At 51.4% G+C, this 21,573-nt stretch overlaps 1 protein-coding gene across 1 annotated transcript; it reads right to left on the bottom strand.

The window, feature by feature from the left end:
* Nucleotides 1–1,351: 1,351 nt before the first annotated feature.
* On the bottom strand, nucleotides 1,352–12,605 carry CLDN7 (claudin 7). The gene is made up of 4 exons (XM_056863531.1): nucleotides 12,383–12,605; nucleotides 4,835–4,999; nucleotides 3,914–3,998; nucleotides 1,352–1,526 (listed from the first exon to the last, which is right to left on the bottom strand). The coding sequence occupies exons 1-4, from the start codon at nucleotides 12,603–12,605 to the stop codon at nucleotides 1,352–1,354; spliced, it is 648 nt and encodes a 215-aa protein (XP_056719509.1).
* Nucleotides 12,606–21,573: the final 8,968 nt, after the last annotated feature.

Below are 21,573 nucleotides of genomic sequence, written 5' to 3'. Positions count from 1 at the left end.
TCCACCCTCTGTATATTCACACACAAAGCAGAGGGGCAACAGACAATGACAACGTTCTCAAAAACGGTCTATTTATTATGTACAAAAAATCAGTTGCTAGCATCACAGAGACAATAACAGACACACACACACACAGCCCTAATGAGCCACAGCGCTTTAAAATAAGGCAACATTTTTGCTTTACGTGCACAGCTCTTCTCGGCCCTACCTGCAAAGGTGAACTATTAACCCTTTCCTACCTCCTCTTCCCTAAGCAACGAAAAAGGTACTTAAATTCAGGAAGGCAGATATTTCGGAACATAGAGAAAGGTCTCAGAACACCTTGGCAGAGGCTTGGGTGTTTGTAGTCTACATTCAGAGATAAAGCAAGGAGATTGTCTGTTCTATTAAAAAATCTGTTTTTGAATTAATGGTCAATTGGAGGAAGATTTTAAGTAGAACCTCTGCGAGCCCCTCTCCATAACAATCTCTTTTGACCATGCAAACCCTCAACATCGGTGCTCAAACAAGGTATCTAATGCCACAGAAAATTTAACTGCGTGTAAGCTCTTCTCCTGCTCCCCTCAAATGGTATGGATTTCCGCCCAAAATGAATGTAAGCGTCCCTTCATTGATACCAAACTTTTATCTGCCCCCCTCCTCTCTCAGATTAATGCCCCATGGGGAAACATGTCATTTTCGGATTCTACAGTAGGGCTATATGCATTTCCCCCCAAATAAATGCCCTGCGATGGATCATTCTGTAAACATTCAGGGGGCCCTAACTCCTCGCTTTGGGGTTCGGCTTGCTGGTAGTAAATGGCCCTTTGCCATTTGCAAATGCCACATTCTCCAGTATGCCCACCCCTCAAGATTTGTATCCATTAAAACCCCTGCCAAAAGAAATTGATCCGTTATCCTTTCTTAATCCAGTCTTTCGTGATTCCACATACTCCTGAGTAAATTATTTGAATCTCACATCAATTCTACTTTCTTGCATGGGGATACCTCCTAAACTGAAAACAGCACACTATAACACAGAACATCTCCCCCCTTAACAAAATTAAGCCCCCTCCCCAATATCAGCAGACCCCACACATTGCTGAACAGCGATTTGCTCCGTAGAGGCACAACCCCTTGGTAAAAATTACATTGGTATCTTCTAAAAAAATTACAGAAGGTTTAAAAAAAGTTGCTAGGTAAAAACTGGGTGTAAAATGAAGGCTATTAAAAATGTCTCTGGTGGGGCCAAAGCCGCTGCCGAGTCCAGAACTCCTTGGACAGGAAGGAGGGTCGGGGGAGACCAGTAGCATCCCAGCGTGGGCAGGGGGTGATTTGCAGGACTGGTGCCCGCAGCTGCTCCAGAGCAGGGTTAGACATATTCTCGGTTGCTGGGAGGCTTGGAGATTGGCTTGCCCTGAGGATACGAACGGCCATAGCTCGAGCCCGCCGACTTTCTGGGACAGGAGCATGAGAGGAGAGCGCCTCCAAATATGACCAGTGCCGCGCCAGCCCAGCCGATGAAAATCCCGGCTCCAAACTCATACCTGAAAGAGAAAAAAGGGAGAAACTGAGATGCTGCTGCACCGTCAAAAAGTTCTGGTTGGCCACTGTGGGAACAGACAGCTGGACTTGATGGGCCTTGGTCTGATCCAGCAGGGCTTTTCTGATGTTCTTAGGTCAACATGTACATAAAAAATGTACCTAAATTTATTCTGCGGCCTGCTTTCGGGTACCAAGTGCAATCATGGTGGATTTGGTGTTGGAAAATCTGCCCTCAGATATTCTAACATTTGGTACAGACTGTGGCCTCTAGGCTGGCAAAGTGGGTAGATTAAGGTCTCCTAGGGTGGAGGAAAAATGGCCCCTCCACCCCCGACGAAGGAAGAATTTGGGCTCTAGCGTGAAGGCGGAACCCTGAACACGGTCAGACGCCACTCTCTATCTCCAAAGAGATAACAAAATAAGGCTAAGGCCAATTGTGAAAGTAACATAAAATAAAAACATAGTTTTGTTTACAGAATGTTAATTAAATAAGCATAACTATATAAGTATGACAACTCGGTATTATGTTTGCCTGTCATATTATAGATTGCCCTGAAGAAGCCTGTTGGCGAAACCTGTAGGGAATTTTTAGCTCTCTCTTTTTTTTTTTTTTACTTTACTTACATCATCGGCTTTAACCTTTTTTTAAAAAAAAATCTCTTGGTGACTGGCGGGGGCCCTTTTGTTTTCTCCACTCTTCCAAAGAAACACAAAATCTATGAGGCGACTGAGAAAACAGATAATCTTTGCCAAAGACGCGCCCACGTCCAGCCCTGGATTGGTATTCCAAGTGTAAACCAGTTGCTAAAGAATTAGCTATGTCATCTTACTCCTGTGCCTCAAAATCAGATTCTCAGGGATCGGCCATCCATCACAACAAATAACACAATTAGGCAATCTTGAAAAATCGCAGACAAAACAGTGGTTGATGCTTAAAATTAAAGCCATAAAAATCAGAGCAGAGGTTTTTTTTTTAAAAATACCAACAGATAAAAGTTTAAGAACAGCAACGAATAAAATCACACCACGGGCATAAAACCTGGGAGAGGATCAGACACATAAAACAAAACACTCAACGCCTGGCAGCTAAAATTCATTTTTAGCTGCCCTGCTGAAGAACCCAGGATAATTTGGTGTGAGAGATCTGGCACAGACCAAGAACGCGGCAACAGAACTATCATTGCCAAGAGTTACGAGGGCTTAGCTATGCTGAAACTGTTTCTGCTTTGCAGCATCGGTGGGCCCCAGAATAATAATTATTATTTCAACTGTGCCAGCAGCACCCACAGTGCCTTAAAAAACTATCTTCCAAGCGAGCTTCGATTGATGGGACAGTCAAGAAGAGAACCTCGTTCCTGGGATCTTATTTCCTGGGCAGGAACATAGGCCCTGACCTGGATGGCCCGGGCTAACTTGATCTCAGAAGCTAAGCAGGGCCAGCCCTGGTTGGTACTTGGACGAGAGACACCAAGGAAGTCCAGGGTCAGTATACAGTGCCAGGCAATGACAACCCACTTCTGTTCGTCTCTTGCCTTGAAGACCCAACGGGGTCGCCATAAGTTGGCTGCGATGCTTTCGTCCACCACCACCACTGGGAACATATGGGGAAAGACGGTCCTTCCAGCACAGGGCATTATTTTTCCAGGCCTGTTGGCAACTCTAGGAGCAATGCTCCTGCAAAGTCACCAGGCCAGTAGACTGCAGTTCAAAGGAAGGAGTGAGAGGGAGAGCCCAGGAAGAACTGCAAAGTGACACAGACACTGGGTATGGCCAGGGAAAGGGCTTCCCCAGTGGAAAGACCCCCACCCTGAGTCATCTGGAGTCCTGGCAAAGAGCAGGCAGGAGGCAGCCGGGCACAGCTGGAGCAGGAAGAAGCGGAGCCAGGCATGGAGGGACGCAGCACAGACCTGAACACTGGGGAAGGGTGAGGGGCAGGAGCCAGCAGCAGGCCAGGGGGTGGGAGGAGAAGCCTGAGCATGGGGGGGCAGCGGCAGGCAAAGTTCCAGAGCAGATCACCAGGTTGCAGAGAAGGCAAGGAGGGGGTTGTGCAGAAGAGGGAGGGAGGGCATGCGGAGCCAGGCTGCTTCTGGATGGGGGAGCAAAGGGGGAGGGGCTCAGAAAGAGAGCAGGTGATGCCCACTGGTGGAAGCGAGCCCCAAAAGACAGACGAAGGGGCCGGAGGGTGGGTTGGCTGGGAAACAGGTACAGAAACTGGACAGAAGGGATGACGTTTGGCCAGATTCACTGCAGGAAAGGGATTCCGAAGGTGTCTCAAGCGAATAGGATTTGGCTCCCACCAGGGGTAGAAAGAGAGTCATCGTCCCCCGTTCACTCCTCCTCCACTCCACAACTCTCCTCATGTCCCTCCGCCTCCCCTTGGGAAACTCACTTGGAATTGACAGGTGTGTAGGGGTTGTAGAAGTCCGTCACGATCTGGTGTCCGTACCACGAGCACGCAATGAGAGACGCCAGCCCTGCAAAGAGAGAGAGGGAGACTTGTGTCTGCTCCACACCCCCATTTTACTGCACCTCCTTCACTGCAGTGAGATTCTGGGTTCTCTCCTCCCTGGGATCAAAGGCAGAACTGATTCACGGGTGCCGTGAATTTAACTGTCAGTCTTCAGTTTAGAACTCAGGGTCCCCAAAAGGGAGCGCTTTTGTTTTGCGATATATAAATTGTGAAATATGTGCCCTGACCCGGATGGCCCAGGCTAGCCTGATATGGCCAGATCTCGGAAGCTAAGCAGAGTCGGCCCTGGTTAGGACTTAGAAGGGAGACCACCGAGGAATCCAGGATTGCTATGCAGAGCCAGGCTATGGCAAACCGCCTCTGTTTGTCTCTGCCCTGGCCTGGATAGCCCAGACTAGCCCGATGCAGTGAGATCTTAGAAGTTAAGCAGGGTCGGCCCTGGTTAGTCCTTGGATGGGAGACCACCAAGGAAGTCCAAGGCTGCTACGCAGAGGCTGGGATGTGAAGTCACTCTAGGACTCCCATTTCTCCAAGACTCTATAGTATACCATAGATTCCACCCTCCAAAGCTGCCATTTCCTCCAGAGGAACCGACCTGTGTAGTCTGGAGATCAGTAGTAATCCCAGGAGAACCCCAGGAGTCACCTGGAGGTCGGCAACCCTACGGTTCCCAGGCTGCCCAACTGAAGCGGACTTCCCCTCCCCACAACAGACACCCTGTGAGGTAGGTGAGGCTGAGAGAGCTCTAAGAGAGCTGTGACTAGCCCAAGGTCACCCAGCTGGCTTCATGTGGAGGAGCGGGGAAACCAAGGCTTCTCCCAGCCAACCCTTGCTGCTCACCTGCAACGAGAAAGACGATGCCCCCTGTCATGGCAATCCGGGCCTTTGTAACCATGTTTTCGCCCCCACAGCGGGTGCACTTCATGCCCATGATGGCTACCCCCATGGCGACCACACCCAGGACAATGGAGAGCACCATGAGAGCCCGGGTGGCTTGCAGGGCGGCTGGAAGAGAAGAGGAGAAGGAAGGTCAGGCAAAACAGAGGCCGTGGAACAGTGGCGGACTGGGTCTAAAAATATTGGTTGCCTGGAGACAAAGGGGGGCCCACCCACAACTATAAGGCTATCATTTAATTTTTATAAGAAATAAACAAAAAAAATTAAAAATACATAAGTGGGGGAAAGGTACAATTAAAATTTTTGCGAAATAAATGTATTTTTTTAGTAATTACAGTGTCCATATATTGTACATATTACTGGCAGTATACAGTAGATATTAAGTGTAAATACAGATTGTTATAATTGAATCTTTAATTTTTTTAAAATGTTTAAATAAACAATTTTAAATAAATCTATTATATTTTCAAGCTACTAAAAGGTCAATAACATTTTAAACATACTGTCCAATGTTTAAGGGGGGCCACTTGCCATCAGGCAAGCTGACCCCCTGGCCAGTCCGCCACTGACGTGGAACATCGCCAGTCCTGGCCCCCAGCATGCCCTGCGTCACACACCACAGCCACCCCCCTTCAAGAGAACCCAGGAGTCCTGGATCCCAGCCCACTGGTGGCAAAAGCCTCTTCCAAGTCTATTTTACTGGTGGTGGTGGGAAGTGCCGACTTCTAGTGACCCCGTAGGGTTTCCAAGGCAAGAGACCTACGGCGTTGGTTTGCTGTTGCCCACCTCTGTGTGGTTGTTGTGTGGATAAAATGGGGCAGGGCACATAAGGGGCAGGATAATGCCCACGGTGGAGCCCATACCAGAATCAGAGATGGGGCCCAAACATGCTCCAGACTGGCAACCGAACACCCCCTCCAGGGGGAGAGGGGAAATTTGCCTCACTCGAATCCTTCTCAGCATCAGTAACGTCGCTGCCTTCTCTTCCTCCTCCACCCCAAGCCCCTTCCAGCACCAGCCAGCACACAGCAGGATATGTGCCCCCCCATATGTGCCCCCCATGGCCTAGCCCTTTCAGTCAGTAGGCGAGCCAGTGTGGTGCAGAGGTTTGGGTGTCGGACTAGGAACTGGGAGACCTGGGTTAAAATCCCCGCTCTGCCAGGGAAGCTTGCTGGGTGACCGTGGGCTAGCAGCACCCTCTCAGTCTAGTCTGCCTCACAGGATTATTTTTGTGAGGATAAAAGAAGAAGAAAGAGTTGGTTTTTACATGCCGACTTTCTCTCCCACTTAAGGGAGAATCATCACCTTCTCCTCCCCGCAACAGATGCCCTATGAGGTAGGTGGGGCTGCAAGAGCTCTAAGTGAGCTGTGACTAGCCCAAGGTCACCCAGCTGGCTTCATGTGGAGGAGTGGGGAAACAAATCCAGCTCTCCTGATCAGAGTCCAAAACAGGAGGACAATGTAAACCAATTTGGGTTCCCAACTGGAGAGAAAAGCGGGGTGAAAATAAATGAAGTAAATAAATAATGTGGGGCCTTGTGGGTCATGCCTCTGTCACCCCCCATCCAAACACTAGATTATGTTTCCTGTCAAGATACTGATGACTACTGGGGGGGGAGAAGATATAGTCACCAGGACTCCTGGGTTCTCTTGATCCTTTAGGAAAAGGACGGCACCTTGCATAAGTGGGGCAGGGTGGGAGGGCACCTTATTTGAGGGGGGGGGGAAGCAATGCTTCGCGTGTTTCCGTGGCCAAGCTGCAGCACTCTGGGGACTGACGTTGCTGGAGATCATCGGTCAATTACCTCCTTTGGCTCCCTGCCAAGGACAACCTGGCCAAGTAGGGGAGGATGCAAAGTCTACAGGGAGCCATAAAGCCACACCCCAGTTCACTCTTCACAGAGTGGGGGGGGGGAAGGCTCCAGAGGTCACTCCTGGGAAGAGGAGGGTGGGGATCGGGGCATGTAAAAGCGGCAGCGGGTGCTGGGAGGCAGGACTCCTGGGTTCTGCGGGGACCACAGCCCGTGAGCCATTCGGGAGTCTATCCTGCCCCCATTTTTGCCTCTCACCATTTGGCCTACAGTCCTGTCCAATTCTGTGACTCTGGGGCAAGTCGCCTCTCGCAGTGGCAAAATTTTATCTATGGTTTTTAATGATACTTCCTTTGAACTGTACTCAGATATTGTATTTCTGAATGTTTGGTTATTTCTGTATTATTGGATTTACTGAATTTGTTTTGCTCATGACCTGTTGGTCCACAAGCATAAAAAACAGAATAAAGGAATACCTGCTCCCACACCTGTCATTCTCCAAACTCTGTAAAACAGAATTATTCAGGAGGGTATATTTATAAAGGTAACAGGCTATAGTTCAACAGGGTGGTTCAGGAAGGAGCACCCAAAGGTCATGTGCCTCAGTTGGGGGGTGCACCGAAAGCCAAAGCAAGATTGGGTTTCAACTGTGCCCCCAAATCCCCCCCCCAAAAAAACAGGGGAGGGTTTTCCCATCAGCAGCTCTTCATCTGACGCAAGAGGGAGGACAGAGGCTGCGTTTTGTGCCAGCTAGTACCCTCCGCAGAATTTCCTGGGGAGAAACGGAAGACTTGGCAACCTCAGGGTTTGGAAAGGGAGGCTCTCAGCCTGGGTGGATCCGGTGACTGATCAGGACTGAATCCTGCTTGGCCCCTCCCTTTCCCCTCCCTCCCCATAGAAACAGAGGTGACATCACCCCTCCCCACGGACAGGTGTATGCCCCAAGTGTGTGTGTCGAAGCACAACAGACACCGCCAAAGCCAAAGCAGCGGAACAAAGAGCCACTGAGCTGGTTTCGCTGAAACCAGTACTGGGTGGACAGAGGGAGGGAGGGAGGGAGGGAGGGGAAGCGGAATCTAGTGGCTAGAACAGGAAGAGGAGGTTGGGAGCTGGAGTCTATGCAGGAGAAATGCAGATGGCTCGGACCGACAACTCCTGGGGGCTCTTGGAAGAGGAAGAAGTTGGTTTCTATATGCCAACTTTCTCTACCACTTAAGGAAGAATCAAACCAGCTTACAATCGCTTTCCCTTTCCCTCCCCACAACAGACATCCTGTGAGGCAGGTGGGGCTGAGAGAGCTCTAAGAGAGCTGTGACTAGCCCACAGTCACCCAGCAGGCTTCATGTGGAGGAGAGGGGAAACCAACCCAGTTCACCAGGATTAGCCTCTGCTGCTTGTGTGGAGGAGTGGGGAATTAAACCCAGTTCTTCAGATCAGAGTCCCCAGCTCCAAACCACCACTTTTAACCACTACACCATGCCCATTGTCTGCCCACAGGTGACAGCTGCAAGCACCCCAATCGAACGCCTCAGAGTTCCCTTCCTTCAGAGGGCATCCTGGCCTACAAGGTGATATTCTGTGCAATGGGTACCAAAAAAATCACCCCCACATTGGAATTAAAAGACACCCAATGGCCAAGGTTATTAACCCTACATGCTCCTCCGCCACCCTTCCAGAGGCCCTGTGACCCCTGCGGTTGCTCTCCCGCCTCTGGCAAACCAAGTTTGTTTTCTCACATAATGAAAACGCGATAGGCTATCAGGGACTGCACCTCGGCTTTATAAACAGAGCTGGGTGCCGTTCCGGAGAGAGGCACCGGCTCACAGCTCGCTCTTCCCCGCAGCCCACAGGCCCCAGCCACCAGGGACTCTGCTCCCCGCCCCTCCAATTCGCCAGCTCAGGCCCCTTTTCCAAAGATGGCTCTCAGCGGCCCTGGGTGCTCACTTCCTCCCACGGTGTCAAGCCCTGGATCCCATCCTTGAAGAACCCAGGAGTCCTGATTTGCAGACTTTCTTCCTCTAAGTCTCTGGACTTCCCTCCGGGCCTCGTCCCTCTCCCTCTTCCCCACTTCCTCCTCAGGGAGACGTGGTGCTTCGGCAACCACTTCTCCAATGCAGGGAGACTCCAATCTTCAGGTGTGGCGCTGTGTGCATTTTCTTGCCTTTTAAAAAAAATGCAAAGCCCAAAGTCGGCGTGGGCTGTTTCCCCCCCCTTTTTTTCAGGCTGCAGCCATTCTGGGCAAGGCCTCCCTTTCAAAGCAAAGAGGGGCCCCACCCAGCTATTTCAAGTGACAAGCTTTCAGCCTTAGAAAAATAACACAAGGCAACTCACACCCTGGTCTCAAGCAACAGAGCAGCCACCTCGCGCCCCCGCAATCAGCACTCAGGGGGAAGGCATCCTGAACGACCAGCGTGGGTTCTGTGCCCCACTGAAAGGAAAATAGGGCTGGGTATGCATGGGGAGCCCTGCACCTGTTGTGAGCTGGACTCCTGGGTTCTCTGGCCAGAACAAAGTGTGTAAGAGAAGCCTTATCTCAGAGAGGAGGAGGAGGAGAATTGGTTTTTAGATGCTGACTTTCTCTATCACTTAAGGAAGAATCAAACCAGCTTACAATCACTTTCCCTTCCCCTCCCCACAACAGACACCCTGTGAGGTAGGTGGGGCTGAGAGAGCTGTGACTAGCCCAAGGTCACCCAGCTGGCCTTATGTGTAGGAGCGGGAAAACCAGTTCACTAGATTAACTGAGGTGCTGTGGGCTCAGTCCTGTGCTCCGGCTTCCTTAGGGACAAAACTCAGCTCGGAGAAGTTTTCCAGGCCGGCACCTGCTCCTGACTCGTAGGGCCGAGGAGCGCCGGATCACTTCACCCACTCAGTGAGGGCACAACCAAGCCTCTTGCACACCTGGCACGTGGGCACAGCGGCTTCACATCACAAGATGCAAGCCCCAGGCAGGCCTGAACCCCAAAACCGCTCATTTGAGGCATTGAGCCCTGGAGGAAGCATTTTGCTCCCTCATCCAAGGGGCGGAGGGAGCAGGCTATTGTGCTAAGGGTGGCGCACTAAAGTGCTGAGCAGCACACAGCCTGAACATGAATGCCTGTGGTTCTCAAACTGAGCAGGGACCCCAAAGTGGACGAGGATTCTCATGGGTGGGCTGTGTGGCCAGGAAGTAGGAGGGGGAAGAGGGTGAGCTGGAGAAAGGCTTTGCCTCTGGGCAAGGGGAGACAGGGCCAAGAAATCCAGTACGTTACTCAGCAAGGCTAGATATTTATAAATACTAAACCAGAAAAATAAATTATGCACTTGTTTGGCGTTAACTGATGTGAGGTGTCTGTGTTTTTGACTGGGGAGGGGGTGGAGCCTGGGGAGGGACCTCAGCAGGGCATAATGCCGTAGAGTCCACCCTCCTGAGCAGCCATTTTCTCCAGCAGATCTCTCATCTGGAGATCAATTTCAATAGAAGGGGATCTCCAGGCCCCATCGGGAGGCTGGCCACCCTTGTCATACGTTCAGAACCCCCTGTAAAAGCCCAGTTTGCAAAGGGCTTCTTCATCCTGGTCAATTGGACTTTCCCACACTCTCCCTTCCCTGCTGTGTCTTCCTGGGATCTAGCGAAATCTTTTATTTGTTATTTCCTTCTTTCACCTCTCCCCCATGGGAACCTGAAGAGGCTTCCATCCCTCTCCTTTGTTTTATCTTCACAACAACCCTGTGAGGTGGGCTAGGCCGAAAGTGTGTGACTGGCCCAAGGGCAGGCAGGAAGCCGCGGTGGGATTCTAGCTTGGTTCTCCCAGATCCTAGGCCCGCCCTCTAACCACTACACCACACTGCCTCTCATGCATACAGCACAGACGGTGGGAATCTCCCGGGGGGATGGCTTTCCCCTGCCGCAGGGGAGGTTTTCGCCTTGGATTTGCCGCTCTTTAGATGCACATTTCCCCCAGCCAAATTCTCAAAACTCTGCATGGGGGCTTATCGTTGAGTTTTGAGAACCTGGATGGGAAAAATGGGCATCGAGAGAGCGGCAAATCCAAGGCCAAAGCCTCCCCTGCATACATGGCCCCAGCCCCTTGCAAGCTTCGCGGGAGCAGAGACCACCCCCCCCGGGAGGGCGCCGGAGGCATCCATGAGTCAGTCAGTTTCCCTCTCGCTCCGGACCAGCGCCCCCCCCCCCTGCAAGGCCGGCCTTCGTCAGGCTTCGCCTGCAGGTGTGGCGGGGGGGGGGGAGGAAGAGCCGGCGGCGAGTGACCCAACCGGCCCAGGCGGTTGCTGCTGCGAGGGGGCGAAAGGCAGCGGTGGGGGGGGGAGGAGGCGGAAGAGGCGAGGGGAGGGTTTGTTGGCTTTGGGGGGGTGGGGGCGAGCGGGCTCCGGCTCTTTGCAAGCCCGGGCGGCTTTTTTGCAAAACAGCGGGGGGGAGGGGGGGGAGATTTATGGCCGCCTCTGTTTGGCGAAGGAGGGGCTGGCCGTTGTCTCAACAGAGCCGAGGGCCAAGCCCCGCGGGCTCCACCGGGCTCCGGGCCGCCTTGCCAGCCGCCCTGGCCCGAGGGGAGCGGGGGAGCGGCTCCCGGGCGCGCTGCAGGAAGCCCAAGGCGCTCGGCGCGGGAGCTTCAGACGTGCGCGGGCGGTTCCGTGTCCGCAGGGGATCTGCGCGCTTTTGCAAAGCCCCCAACCCAGAAGTCGCGGCGCACGTCTGCCCCGATGCCGTTACGGAACCAGGAAACGGGCGTGGGCGGGTTTTGCCGTCGAACAGCCGCCGCCGGGCTTCGTCCGACCCGGAGCGCGCCTCTCCGCCCTTTCCCTTCCCGCCCCCGGGCCCGCCACGAAGGCCTGGCGAAGGACACGGGAAGCCGCGGGGAAAAGCCGGGCGTCGTGGGGCCGGAGCAAGATTCTCCGCCCCCCGCCCCAGGACGGAATTCCTGCGTGGGGCCGCGGCCGGGGATCGCAAGCCGGGAAGCCGGGCCGGGGAGGGGGCTCCGGCCAGGGTCCTGGAAAGACCCCCCCCCATGCTAGGGAAAGGGGGGTCCCGCAGGGGCGCTTCCGGGGCGCCTGCTGCCGGCCCGGGGCAGGTGCGGCGGGCGGGGCTGGCCCCAGCGCGGGTCGGAGTGAATCAGTCCCCCGGGGGCCAAGGGGCAGCCCGCCGCCCTCCCGGCGCCTGGGCCGCGGCTCCTGCCCTCCAAGCGCCGCCGGGGGGGGCGGGGCTGAAAAGGGACTGTCCCCCCCACCCCCAGCCCAGCTCGCGTCCTGCGCCAGCCGGCCCCCTTTCCCGCTGAGGTCTCCTCCAAACCTACCCGGGACCGAACCCTAGAGACCCCCCCCCTACGTCCGCCTTCCGATCCTCCGGTGGTCCAGAACAGTGGCGGACCCCCACAACTATAAGGCCATCCTTTAACTTTTTTTATAAGAAATAAATAAACGTTTCAAAAAATACATAAGTGGGAAAAAGGTACAAAATTTTAGTTGCACACAGTTCATGGTCTCGCAATATATTTTCGAGCTACTAAAAGGCCATATTCACATTTTAACCCTATCGTCTAATGTTGAAGGGGGGGGTCCTTCGTCAGGGGCCCACAGGGCAAGATGACCCGCTGGCCGGTCCGCCCCTGCCCCCAAACGTCTCCCGGTGGCTCATGCCCCCCTCCCTTAAGACACCCCCCTCCCCCCCAGGCGGCGCGGGACTCACGCTTGAGGCTGAGCACCGAGTCGTAGACTTTGCACTGGATCTGGCCGGTGCTCTGCGAGGCGCACGACATCCAGAGGCCCTGGTAGATGGCCACCGCCGTGATGATGTTTTCCCCGGCGTAGGAAGACATCTGCCACTGGGGCATGACGGTGGCGGCCAGGGTGGCGATCCAGCCCAGCAGGGCCAGCGCGAAGCCCAGCAGCTGCAAGCCCGAGTTGGCCATGGGGGCACAGGGGGAGGCGGGCGGGCGAACGGGAGGAGCGTCCTTCGAACAGAGCCGGCCGGCGGCGGTTACCTGCGCGCCAGGTGAGCGCACCTGTATTTATGGCCTAGCCCGCAGGGAGGCAGGGCGGGCGGGAGCGTGACATCAGGGCCCCGGGGAGGGGGCGGGGAGGGAAGGGAAAGCGACACCCCCGGCCTGGGCTCCTTCCTGCCGCGCCTGGGCAGCCCCAGGTCGTACTGGGAGGGTATGCGCGGGGGGGGGGGGGGCTCGGGCTCCGCTCGCTGAAGACCTGAAAGGCTCAGGGGCGCCCCCAAAGAGGGCTGGACCCAAAGTCGTGCCAGACCGGAACAGACTGAACCGGCCCTGATTTGCTTATCGGTTTATCTGCTTACTTCCTTTCCAGACCCCCTTTCTCTCAAGGAGGGGGGGGAGGTCACGCAATTAAAAGCAATCCAAGAAGATGCTGATTCTGTGACCTTAGGCAGATGATGAGAGGGAGGGCACCTGGGCCATCTTCTGGGCAAAGAGTAGGGGTCACTGGGGGTGTGGAGGGAAAGGTAGTGTGAAATTCCTGCATTGTGCAGGGGGTTGGACTAGATGACCCTGGTGGTCCCTTCCAACTCTATGATTCGATGATTCTAAGAGCCATTTCAAACGCCCCAGCAACAAGTGCACGACAAACTTAGTAATGCGCAAAAGCAGGGTATCCATGCAAATAGTGCAACAGGGGTTGGTTGTCTACTTATGTATTTATGACAACATTGGTACTGGCTGTCACAGAGGAAGTCCCTCCTCTCTGCAGGGCCACCTCTCCCCCTATGCAACCCCCTCCCTCAGGTCGATCATCTGAACGAGGTCTTCTGCAGGTGCCAACATGAGAAACTGCTCCCACACCTGCTCTCCCCATTGTGCTCCCCACCTTGTGGAATAGCCTGCGATGGGGTGGCGCTGTGCTAAATGTTTTGCAAAGTTCCTTGGATAAATTATTAGGGACCATGGTCTGTGCTACTGTGTTTAGCTTGCTGGAACTCGGACCCCTCTGTGGAATTTTTGCATCATTTAATGTGTCAAGTTAAGACTTAACACTTTGTTTCACTTCTGTTTTTAGATTTCTGGTTGGTTCTACAACCCTAATTCTGTTGTGTTGTTTATTGGCTACCCCATCCTGTCAATTGTATCGATTTGCTCTGTGTAATCTGCCTTGAGTCCAAGTGAGAAAGGCGAACTATCAATAACGTCACATTATATCTTAAACATAGATCAATCAATCAGCATACCCCAAATCTCCCCCCCTTAAAAAATGCCCACCATTCAACCCCCCTCAAATGCCCCCCCCACAGCGCCTCCTGAAGATCTCCAAGGAGGGGTCCCCCACCTCTCCAGGGAGCCCATTCCACAGAGCTGGAGCCACGATGGAAAAGGCCCCATCGATGCCAGACCGGCCACTGTAAGTGGTGGGAGAGTCAACAGAGGTCCTGCAGTTGTCCTACAGGGTCCTTCAAATTGAGCTGCAACATTGGAGATCAATACAATGCAAGTCACAGTTCTCTCCGAACTCTCTCAGCCCACGCAGAGGCAGGCCATGGCAAAGCACCTCTGAAGGTCTCTTGCCTTGAAAATCCTACAAGGTCACCATAAATCAGGTGCGACTTGACGGCACTTTACACACAACATATATATATGAGGAGTTTGTGAAGCTCAGTTTCTGCTTGTGGGTGGCTTTCTGGAACACTGGAGCAAAAGGGGGAAAGAAGCATCGGAACATGGGCAGAGTGTTTTTCTGCCTCCCCTGAGAAGCATCCTTGAAGCCTAGCTGGCTCCTCACTGTTTACATCTTAAGCTCTACTCAGAATTGTTCTTCGGCACCAGGTTTCGATACTGGAATACATAAAACAGTGGTAACAGATTAGAATATCTGAGCATGCTCAGAAAGCCTTTCCCCACAGCTACTTCCTTTGGAGTTTTGCTTAGGAACATTCAGAGTCAACATCTGGGACATCCCCCACTTCACGAGAAGGCTGTGAGTAATTTATACAGGTTTCACACAAGACAGTGAGTCACTTGCTCTGAGGTACCGTGTCCCCATGATAGGCAGGATCTGAACTCGGCTGTCCCCAAGCCAGGCCAGCTTCTCAGTTCTTTGTTACTTTATGTGTTCCAGGTTTGAGTGCAGACACTGAGAAACAGTCCTGGAACTGGGTGCTCCTGAATCCTACCTGAAACCTCCACCCTTGGCCCCCACAAGGCACTCAGAGAGCCAGCGTGATGTAGTGGTTAAGAGCGGTGGTTTGGAGTGGTGGACTCTTGATCTGGACGGGAGAACCGGGTTTGATTCCCCTCTCCTCCACATGAGTGGCAGAGGCTAATCTGGTGAACTAATCTGGTAATCCCCACTCCTACACACAAAGCCAGCTGGGTGACCTTGGGCTAGTCACAGCTCTGTTAGAACTCTCTCAGCCCCACCTACCTCACAGGGTGTCTGTTGTGGGGAGGGGAAGGGAAGGTGATTGTAAGCCGGTTTGATTCTGCCTTAAGTGGTAGAGAAAGTCGGCATATAAAAACCAACTCTTCTTCTTCCTCTCAACTCAGGCATGTTGGTACTGAACAGTGGTGAGCGAGCAAAGCACTCAGCACATGCTCAGGGTTACTCTCTTTGACTGTTTACATGAACACACAAACCTGCCTTATACTGAATCAGACCCTCGGTCCATCAAAGTCAGTATTGTCCACTCAGACTGGCAGCAGCTCTCCAGGGACTCAGGCTGAGGTCTTTCACATCACCTACTGCCTGGTCCTTTTAACTGGAGATGCTGCCAGGGATTGAACCTGGGACAATAAGCACGCTGAGCAGATGCTCTGCCCCTGAGCCATTTTTTCCAGTAAGATTGGAAAGGAGGTTGAACAAGGTGAAGCTGTACCTCAGATTACCTCCAGTGTGCCAGACACCACAATGCCTTCTGTCAAAAGAAAGCATTGGGACGCACACCTGTGCACTCACAAACCCTCCATAACCACACCCCAATATCTGCATAGCCTCAACAGGGACACTGGAGTTCCAGGAAATCTCTGCCTCTGAGCCAGGCATAAGGAAGGCCCTGCTAGTGCAGTGCCCAGCTGTGCCCGTATATGGGTAAAAGGTTCCTGCCCCGCCCTGTGGCATGCATCCAGTCAGGAGAGATGCTGGGAGCGTCACTTTCTGTCCTGAGCAGCCTGCACAGCAAAGACTCTTCCTCCCAGTCATCAAAACTCAGGGTCCAGGTTTTTATGGGTTTACTCCACAGGTGAAACTGACCGAGGGCATGCAGGGAGTGTGCCACCTTGGCTGGTTTTATGGGGGAAGGTGGCAGGAAAAGGCCATCAATGAAAAACCAGCCAACCAACCACGACCTTCCTGGGGGTGAATTTCAGCCGCCGTCCTCATCAAGCATGTTTTCCCGTGCCCTGTGAGAGATGCTTCCGTATAGATTTTAATCTCGCCCAAGAGTTTCAGGTAGCATGCGTGGCTGTCTCCTCTTCTGTTTTATTATCACAACAACCCTGTGAGGTGGGGCTAGGCAGAGAGAGGGTGGCCGGCCCAGTGGTACTTGGCCAAGTGAGGCTGTTCCTCTGGGCCCTGGCCACGTTACCACACTGGCTCTCACGGTGTCTAATATTTTTGCATTTAGAAACATGCAATTCCTACCACCGATAATCCGTCTATTGCTAAAACAACAGTTTTCCAGTATGGTGGACTGGTCAGAGTGTCCAGCCACAATCAGGACTGGCTGGACTGGTTCACATCCTTACTCTACCATGACCTCACTGGGTAGAGTTCACCTGTCACTCTTAGGGTTGCCAACAGGCCTGGAGAAAATTGTCCTTTCACTTTAATAGATGTTTAATTTGTGAAAAGGGTGAGCTGGATTTTTTTCCTGGCCTGGAGACAATCAGCCCCACCTGGTAAATAACATGCCGTTGAGCTTCTATTAAAGGGGAAGGATATATTTTTCCCTCCAGGCAGTTGGCATCCCTACTCACTCTGTCTGACAGTACCCTCCCACACAGAGTTGTTGTGAGGATAAAGCTGGGGGAAGGGCATATATGTTGTTCTGAGCTCCTTGCAGAAAAGGAAGTGATTAAAAAATAAAATAAACCTATGGATAAATATCTTCTCCCCCACCTTACTAAACTCCCCAACTAATTTCAGTGGTCTATTCCAAATATAGGAGGAGAGAGTGAATCCAGTCCAGGATTTCTTGCTGATCCATTCACCTGTGCTTGGGGCTTTCTTTATGCACAGGTGTAGGAGCATCAGAAGAAACCCGGCATGGATTTCCCTTGTCTCGTTGTTGCAGTGGGTTCTGTCCCAAGGGTGCCTGCGGAGTGCAATTCCCCAACTGGCCTCAGGATGCCGCTCTTGCCACAGTCAAGCCCAGAGTTGGAGAAACAGGCCGAGTTTATATGGCCTTTAACCATCCTATTTAGCATTTAGGGTTGTGCATTAGATACATTCAATTATATTTTCATGTTGTTGTGCTAGAATGGTTTTCACCAGCCTAAGGGACCGGACAAGGAAAAATAAAAATATATTCACACTGTGTGTGTGTGTGTGTGTTAAGTGCTGTCAAGTCGCTTCCGACTCATGGCGACCCTATGAATCAATGTCCTCCAAAACGTCCTATCTTTAACAGCCTTGCTCAGGCCTTGCAAACTGAAGTGTCACAGTAGCAATGATTTCATCCTCGGTCCAAGGAGACACCTGTTAGTTAAGTCATCCTTTGCTTGCAGTTTTAGTTTTTAGCTGATGTAATCGAGGAAAGTTTGAAAAGGTTATTTTGATGAGATAGCTTCTGGTCTTCTATCTAGCTATTTCAGATATGTATTGATCATGTGATAAAGTGAACAGATGTGTTTATGCTGACTTGCTGAACACACGAAGCTGCCTTATACTGAATCAGACCCTCGGTCCATCAAAGTTAGTATTGTCTACTCAGACTGGCAGCGGCTCTCCGGAGTCTCAGGCAGAAGTCTTTCACATCACCTACCTGCCTAGGCCCTTGAACTGGAGATGCCGGGGATTTAACCTGGGACCTTTTGCATGCCAAGCAGAGGCTCTACCACTGAGCCCCAGCCAGAACCAACTACCAAAGACGTTTTCAGTTCCCGATTTGCCCTTCTGGATCAGCGCTCCGGACAAAAGCCTCGATTCCTTTCCCTGCCAAAATAAATAAATAAACGCAGTATGGACGTGAGAACAGCTGCTCTTCTGAGAGCTCCTCTGAGTCCAGATTCAGAGAGAGAAAGAGAGATAGAGATCACACAGGAGCAAATCAAGCGATGGTTTTAATCAGCCCGCCGCCAAACCTTCAAATTAGCAGCGCTCACTTTGAGCGCCACATCCCTGGGCGTCTCTTAAACCCTTCATCCCATCAAACGGCTACCTGCAGCTTCCCGAGGGCAGCAGACCTCCCCGCCTTTCCCCCCACCAAAGTGGCATGCACGCCAACCGGCAGCTGTTCGACAGCTGAAGGCGCAGATCCGCCGCCCGCCTGCCCAGCAGCCGCCCCGCTTCAACTTGACTCATGGATGGCGGCGAAAAGAGAAAAGGAAAAGGATTGCTTATTATGATAGCCAGCCAGGTACTTAGCAATAGTCACATGATTGTGATGACTTCAGAGATTGATCAGATAGATAAGTTTACTCTATAACTACGCATGAGTCTGACCAAATCAGATTTCCTTGGACTGAAGCTCAGAGATTGAAGGACCCTTGCTTGGTAATGTATTAGGATACTTCTGGCTTAATTGATATTCCTTAAGAGCAATGAATAAGAGACTGAATTCTGATTTATTCTAACAGACAACTAGTTTTAATATGCATTAAAATAATGTTGCCCTGACCTGGATGGCCCAGGCTAGCCTGATCTTGTCAGATCTCAGAAGCTAAGCAGGGTCAGCTCTGGTTAGTATTTGGAGACCACCAAGGAATACCAGGGTTGCTGTGCAGAGGAAGGCACTGGCAAACCACCTCTGTTAGTCTCTTGCCATGAAAACCCCCCAAAAGGGGCCGCTATAAGTCAGCTGTGACTTGACGGCACTTTACACACACAAAAAATAATGTTAGGAGAATTGATTAAACTTGCCTGCTTAATTACATTCTGTATAAGTTCAATAATATTAGTACTATATTTTATACTGTCTTGTTTATTAAAAAGAACTTTTCCTTTTATCAATAAAAGTTAGAAAGATTCAAACAGGTGTCAATTCATTTGCTGGTTACCTGAATAGAGAACCAAGGACCTATGTCCTGAGAAAAATATTGTATTATCGAAAAGGTTGGATGAGGTGTAAGCCTTTTCTAATTTGATAAAACAGGGAGAATTGTGATACTGTGAATAGCAGCCAAGAGCAAAGCCTTGAGTTATTTTCAGTTCACAGCTCTCTGAAGTTGCGAGCAAAAACCTTGATCGCTACAGAAGGCTGCGGCTTCCTTTATAGAGTCAACCCATCTCTTGTTGGGTCTTCCTCTTTTTCTTGCAGCCTTCAGTTTTTCCTAGCATGATTGTCTTTTCCAGTGACTCTTGTCTTCTCTTAATGTGACCAAAGTACAATAGCCTCAGTTTAGTCATTTTAGCTTCTAGGGTCAGTTCAGGCTTGATTTGATCTAGAACCCACTGATTTTGGGGGGGCAGTCCACGGTCTTCGTAACACTCTCCTCCAAAACTATTCACACTAGGGTTGGAAAAATCCAAGCTTTTTTGAAAGCAAGGGGGTGGAAATTTAGAGGGAAACTTAAGCTTGTTTCCTTGACTGTCAACAACTGAGGCCTGAACCAAGATTTGTGTGTGCAAGCCCCCTTTTAATTGGCTGAAGCTTACTCATGCGCACATCTCACTTATTTCAGTGGGGTCAAGAAGGAGACTTTCTCACTGGATTGGGTCCCTGAAGGGTCAGTCTGGCTTGCCTCTGTCCCTCCCCCCCCCACTCTTTTCACCTAAGAGTTAGTGGACCAGATCAAGCCCTTGGTATTCTCCTCTATCCCTTTAACAGAGGCTTAATGTGTGCAAATGGGCAGCTGAAGCTTTTGGGGGGCATGGGGGAAAGTCACATCACCTGGCAAATAACAACCCATGAAGTCTCTGTTAAAGAGAGACTGCATTGATTCTCCAGGCTTGTTGGCGACCCTCGGTTAGTTGTTAGGAGGGAAACTAATTGCACATGCTCAGAGGCATGAACACTGGTGATTGATCTTAAATTATTTTTGTAATGTGTTTCTAGGCATCTCTGAGTGGAATGACGGGAGGAAAAAGATCCTCTGGGGAGGCCCTCTTGAGATAGGGATGCTGTTTGAGGTTTGACAGGTGGCAATCTACCATAGGGTCTTCCTGGTAGTGGCTCCATCAGAACGGTGGAATTTCCCATAAGGTCGTGCAGGCTCTATCCCTCCTACAGTTTAGAAGGATGATAGGAAAGAAACAGTTATTCTCCAGAGGGATTTTGATTTAGATTAATTGTGAATTTAGCAAGGTTGATTGTTGTGTTTTAGATTCTGGGGTTTTTTGGCATATGGATCGACTTTTATGTGGGGTTGATGTTCCTTTTTGCTCTAACGGGGTGTTGGGTTCCCTCTTTGGAATTTCCTCTATTGGTTTGTGATTCCCCTCTGTGCAGAGCTTTAGTCATATATACTGAACACGTGAACATGTGAAGCTGCCTTCTACTGAATCAGACCCATGGTCCATCAAAGTCAGTATTGTCTACTCAGACCGGCAGCGGCTCTCCAGGGTCTCAGGCAGGGGTCTTTCACATCACCTATTTGCCTAACCCTTTAACTGGAGCTGCCGGGGATTGACCCTGGGACCTTCGGCATGCTGAGCAGATGCTCTACCACTGAGCCATGGCTGCTACTATTTGCAGGTTCTATTTATTTTAATGGTTCAAGCATACTTTGCCATTAAATATCTGGTTTAACACAAACTGCCTGCTGAGATTCCTCATACTGCAAAAAGCAGAATAGAAATATTTTAATGAAATAAATTAAACAGGCCATCAGAATAAGGAATGCTAGCATCTTCCTCTGTTGAGATTTTTTTGGGGGTGCAGTCTGGGTCACCTGGGAGCTGGAGGTTTCACCTCACCCCCATCCCACATGGATTGCTGTGGTCATCTGTTGTAAGGGAGAAAGCACTCTGCACATGCTTGGGGGCTTTATATTGCTTAGTACCTTTCCTGGCTGTGAAGTGGCATTTTAAATAGGGCCATCTTTGTGTCCCAGAATGACCCTCCCAGTGTGTACAGTCATGCTTTCACAAGAGGTTGTTTGCCAGGTCTCATCACTGGATGCTGAAAGATTTGGAACAGGTGCTTCTCTCATCACACACACACAGTGCCAGAAGGATGTGGGCATGATGCCCTCCCAAGGGGATGGGATACCACAACACTCCTGTGGCCTCTATGGCACACTCTTCGCTCAAGCGCCTTCCACAAAGCCCCTGTCATATGGAAGAGGTTTCAAAATCCACCTCCCTGGTTTGATTCCTGTACCATTCAAAGGGTGCGTAAAAGCATGACTGATGATGCCCAAATCAGTCCACCCCCCTGCCAGGTAGGGCTGCCAACAGACCTGGAGAAAAAAGTCCTGCCCCTTTAACAGAGGCCGATTGTGTGGAAATGGGCAGATGAAGTTTTAAATGACATGGAGATAAATTGCATCACCTGGTTAACAATGTCCCATTAAGCCTCTATGAAAGGGACCAAACATAGGGTTGCCAGCCTCCAGGTACTAGCTGGAGATCTTCTGCTATTACAACTGATAGAGATCAGTTCCCCTGGAGAAAATGTCCGCTTTGGCAATTGGACTCTATGGCATTTAAGTCCCTCCCCTCCCCAAACCCCGACCTCCCCAGTCTCTGCCCCAAAAACCTCCCGCTGGTGGCAAAGAGGGACCTGGCAACCCTAGTTCCACTTGGTACGCAAGGCCACAGTCTAGG

Source organism: Euleptes europaea, chromosome 18, assembly GCF_029931775.1.
Source record: "Euleptes europaea isolate rEulEur1 chromosome 18, rEulEur1.hap1, whole genome shotgun sequence".
NCBI classification, from domain to species: domain Eukaryota; kingdom Metazoa; phylum Chordata; class Lepidosauria; order Squamata; family Sphaerodactylidae; genus Euleptes; species Euleptes europaea.
The sequence above is the reverse complement of the archived record's forward strand: the minus strand, read 5'-3'. Positions and strand labels throughout refer to the sequence as shown.

Bases quoted from the DNA above. Each gene is read 5' to 3' on its own strand.
- CLDN7 (XM_056863531.1), bottom strand. From the start codon at position 12,605: ATGGCCAACTCGGGCTTGCAGCTGCTGGGCTTCGCGCTGGCCCTGCTG. The intron at 5,000-12,382 runs GTGAGTCCCGCG...CTTCTCTTCCAG, and splicing joins CTCGGTGCTCAGCCTCAAGC to CCGCCCTGCAAGCCACCCGG. The intron at 3,999-4,834 runs GTGAGCAGCAAG...CTCTCTTTGCAG, and splicing joins CATCGTCTTTCTCGTTGCAG to GGCTGGCGTCTCTCATTGCG.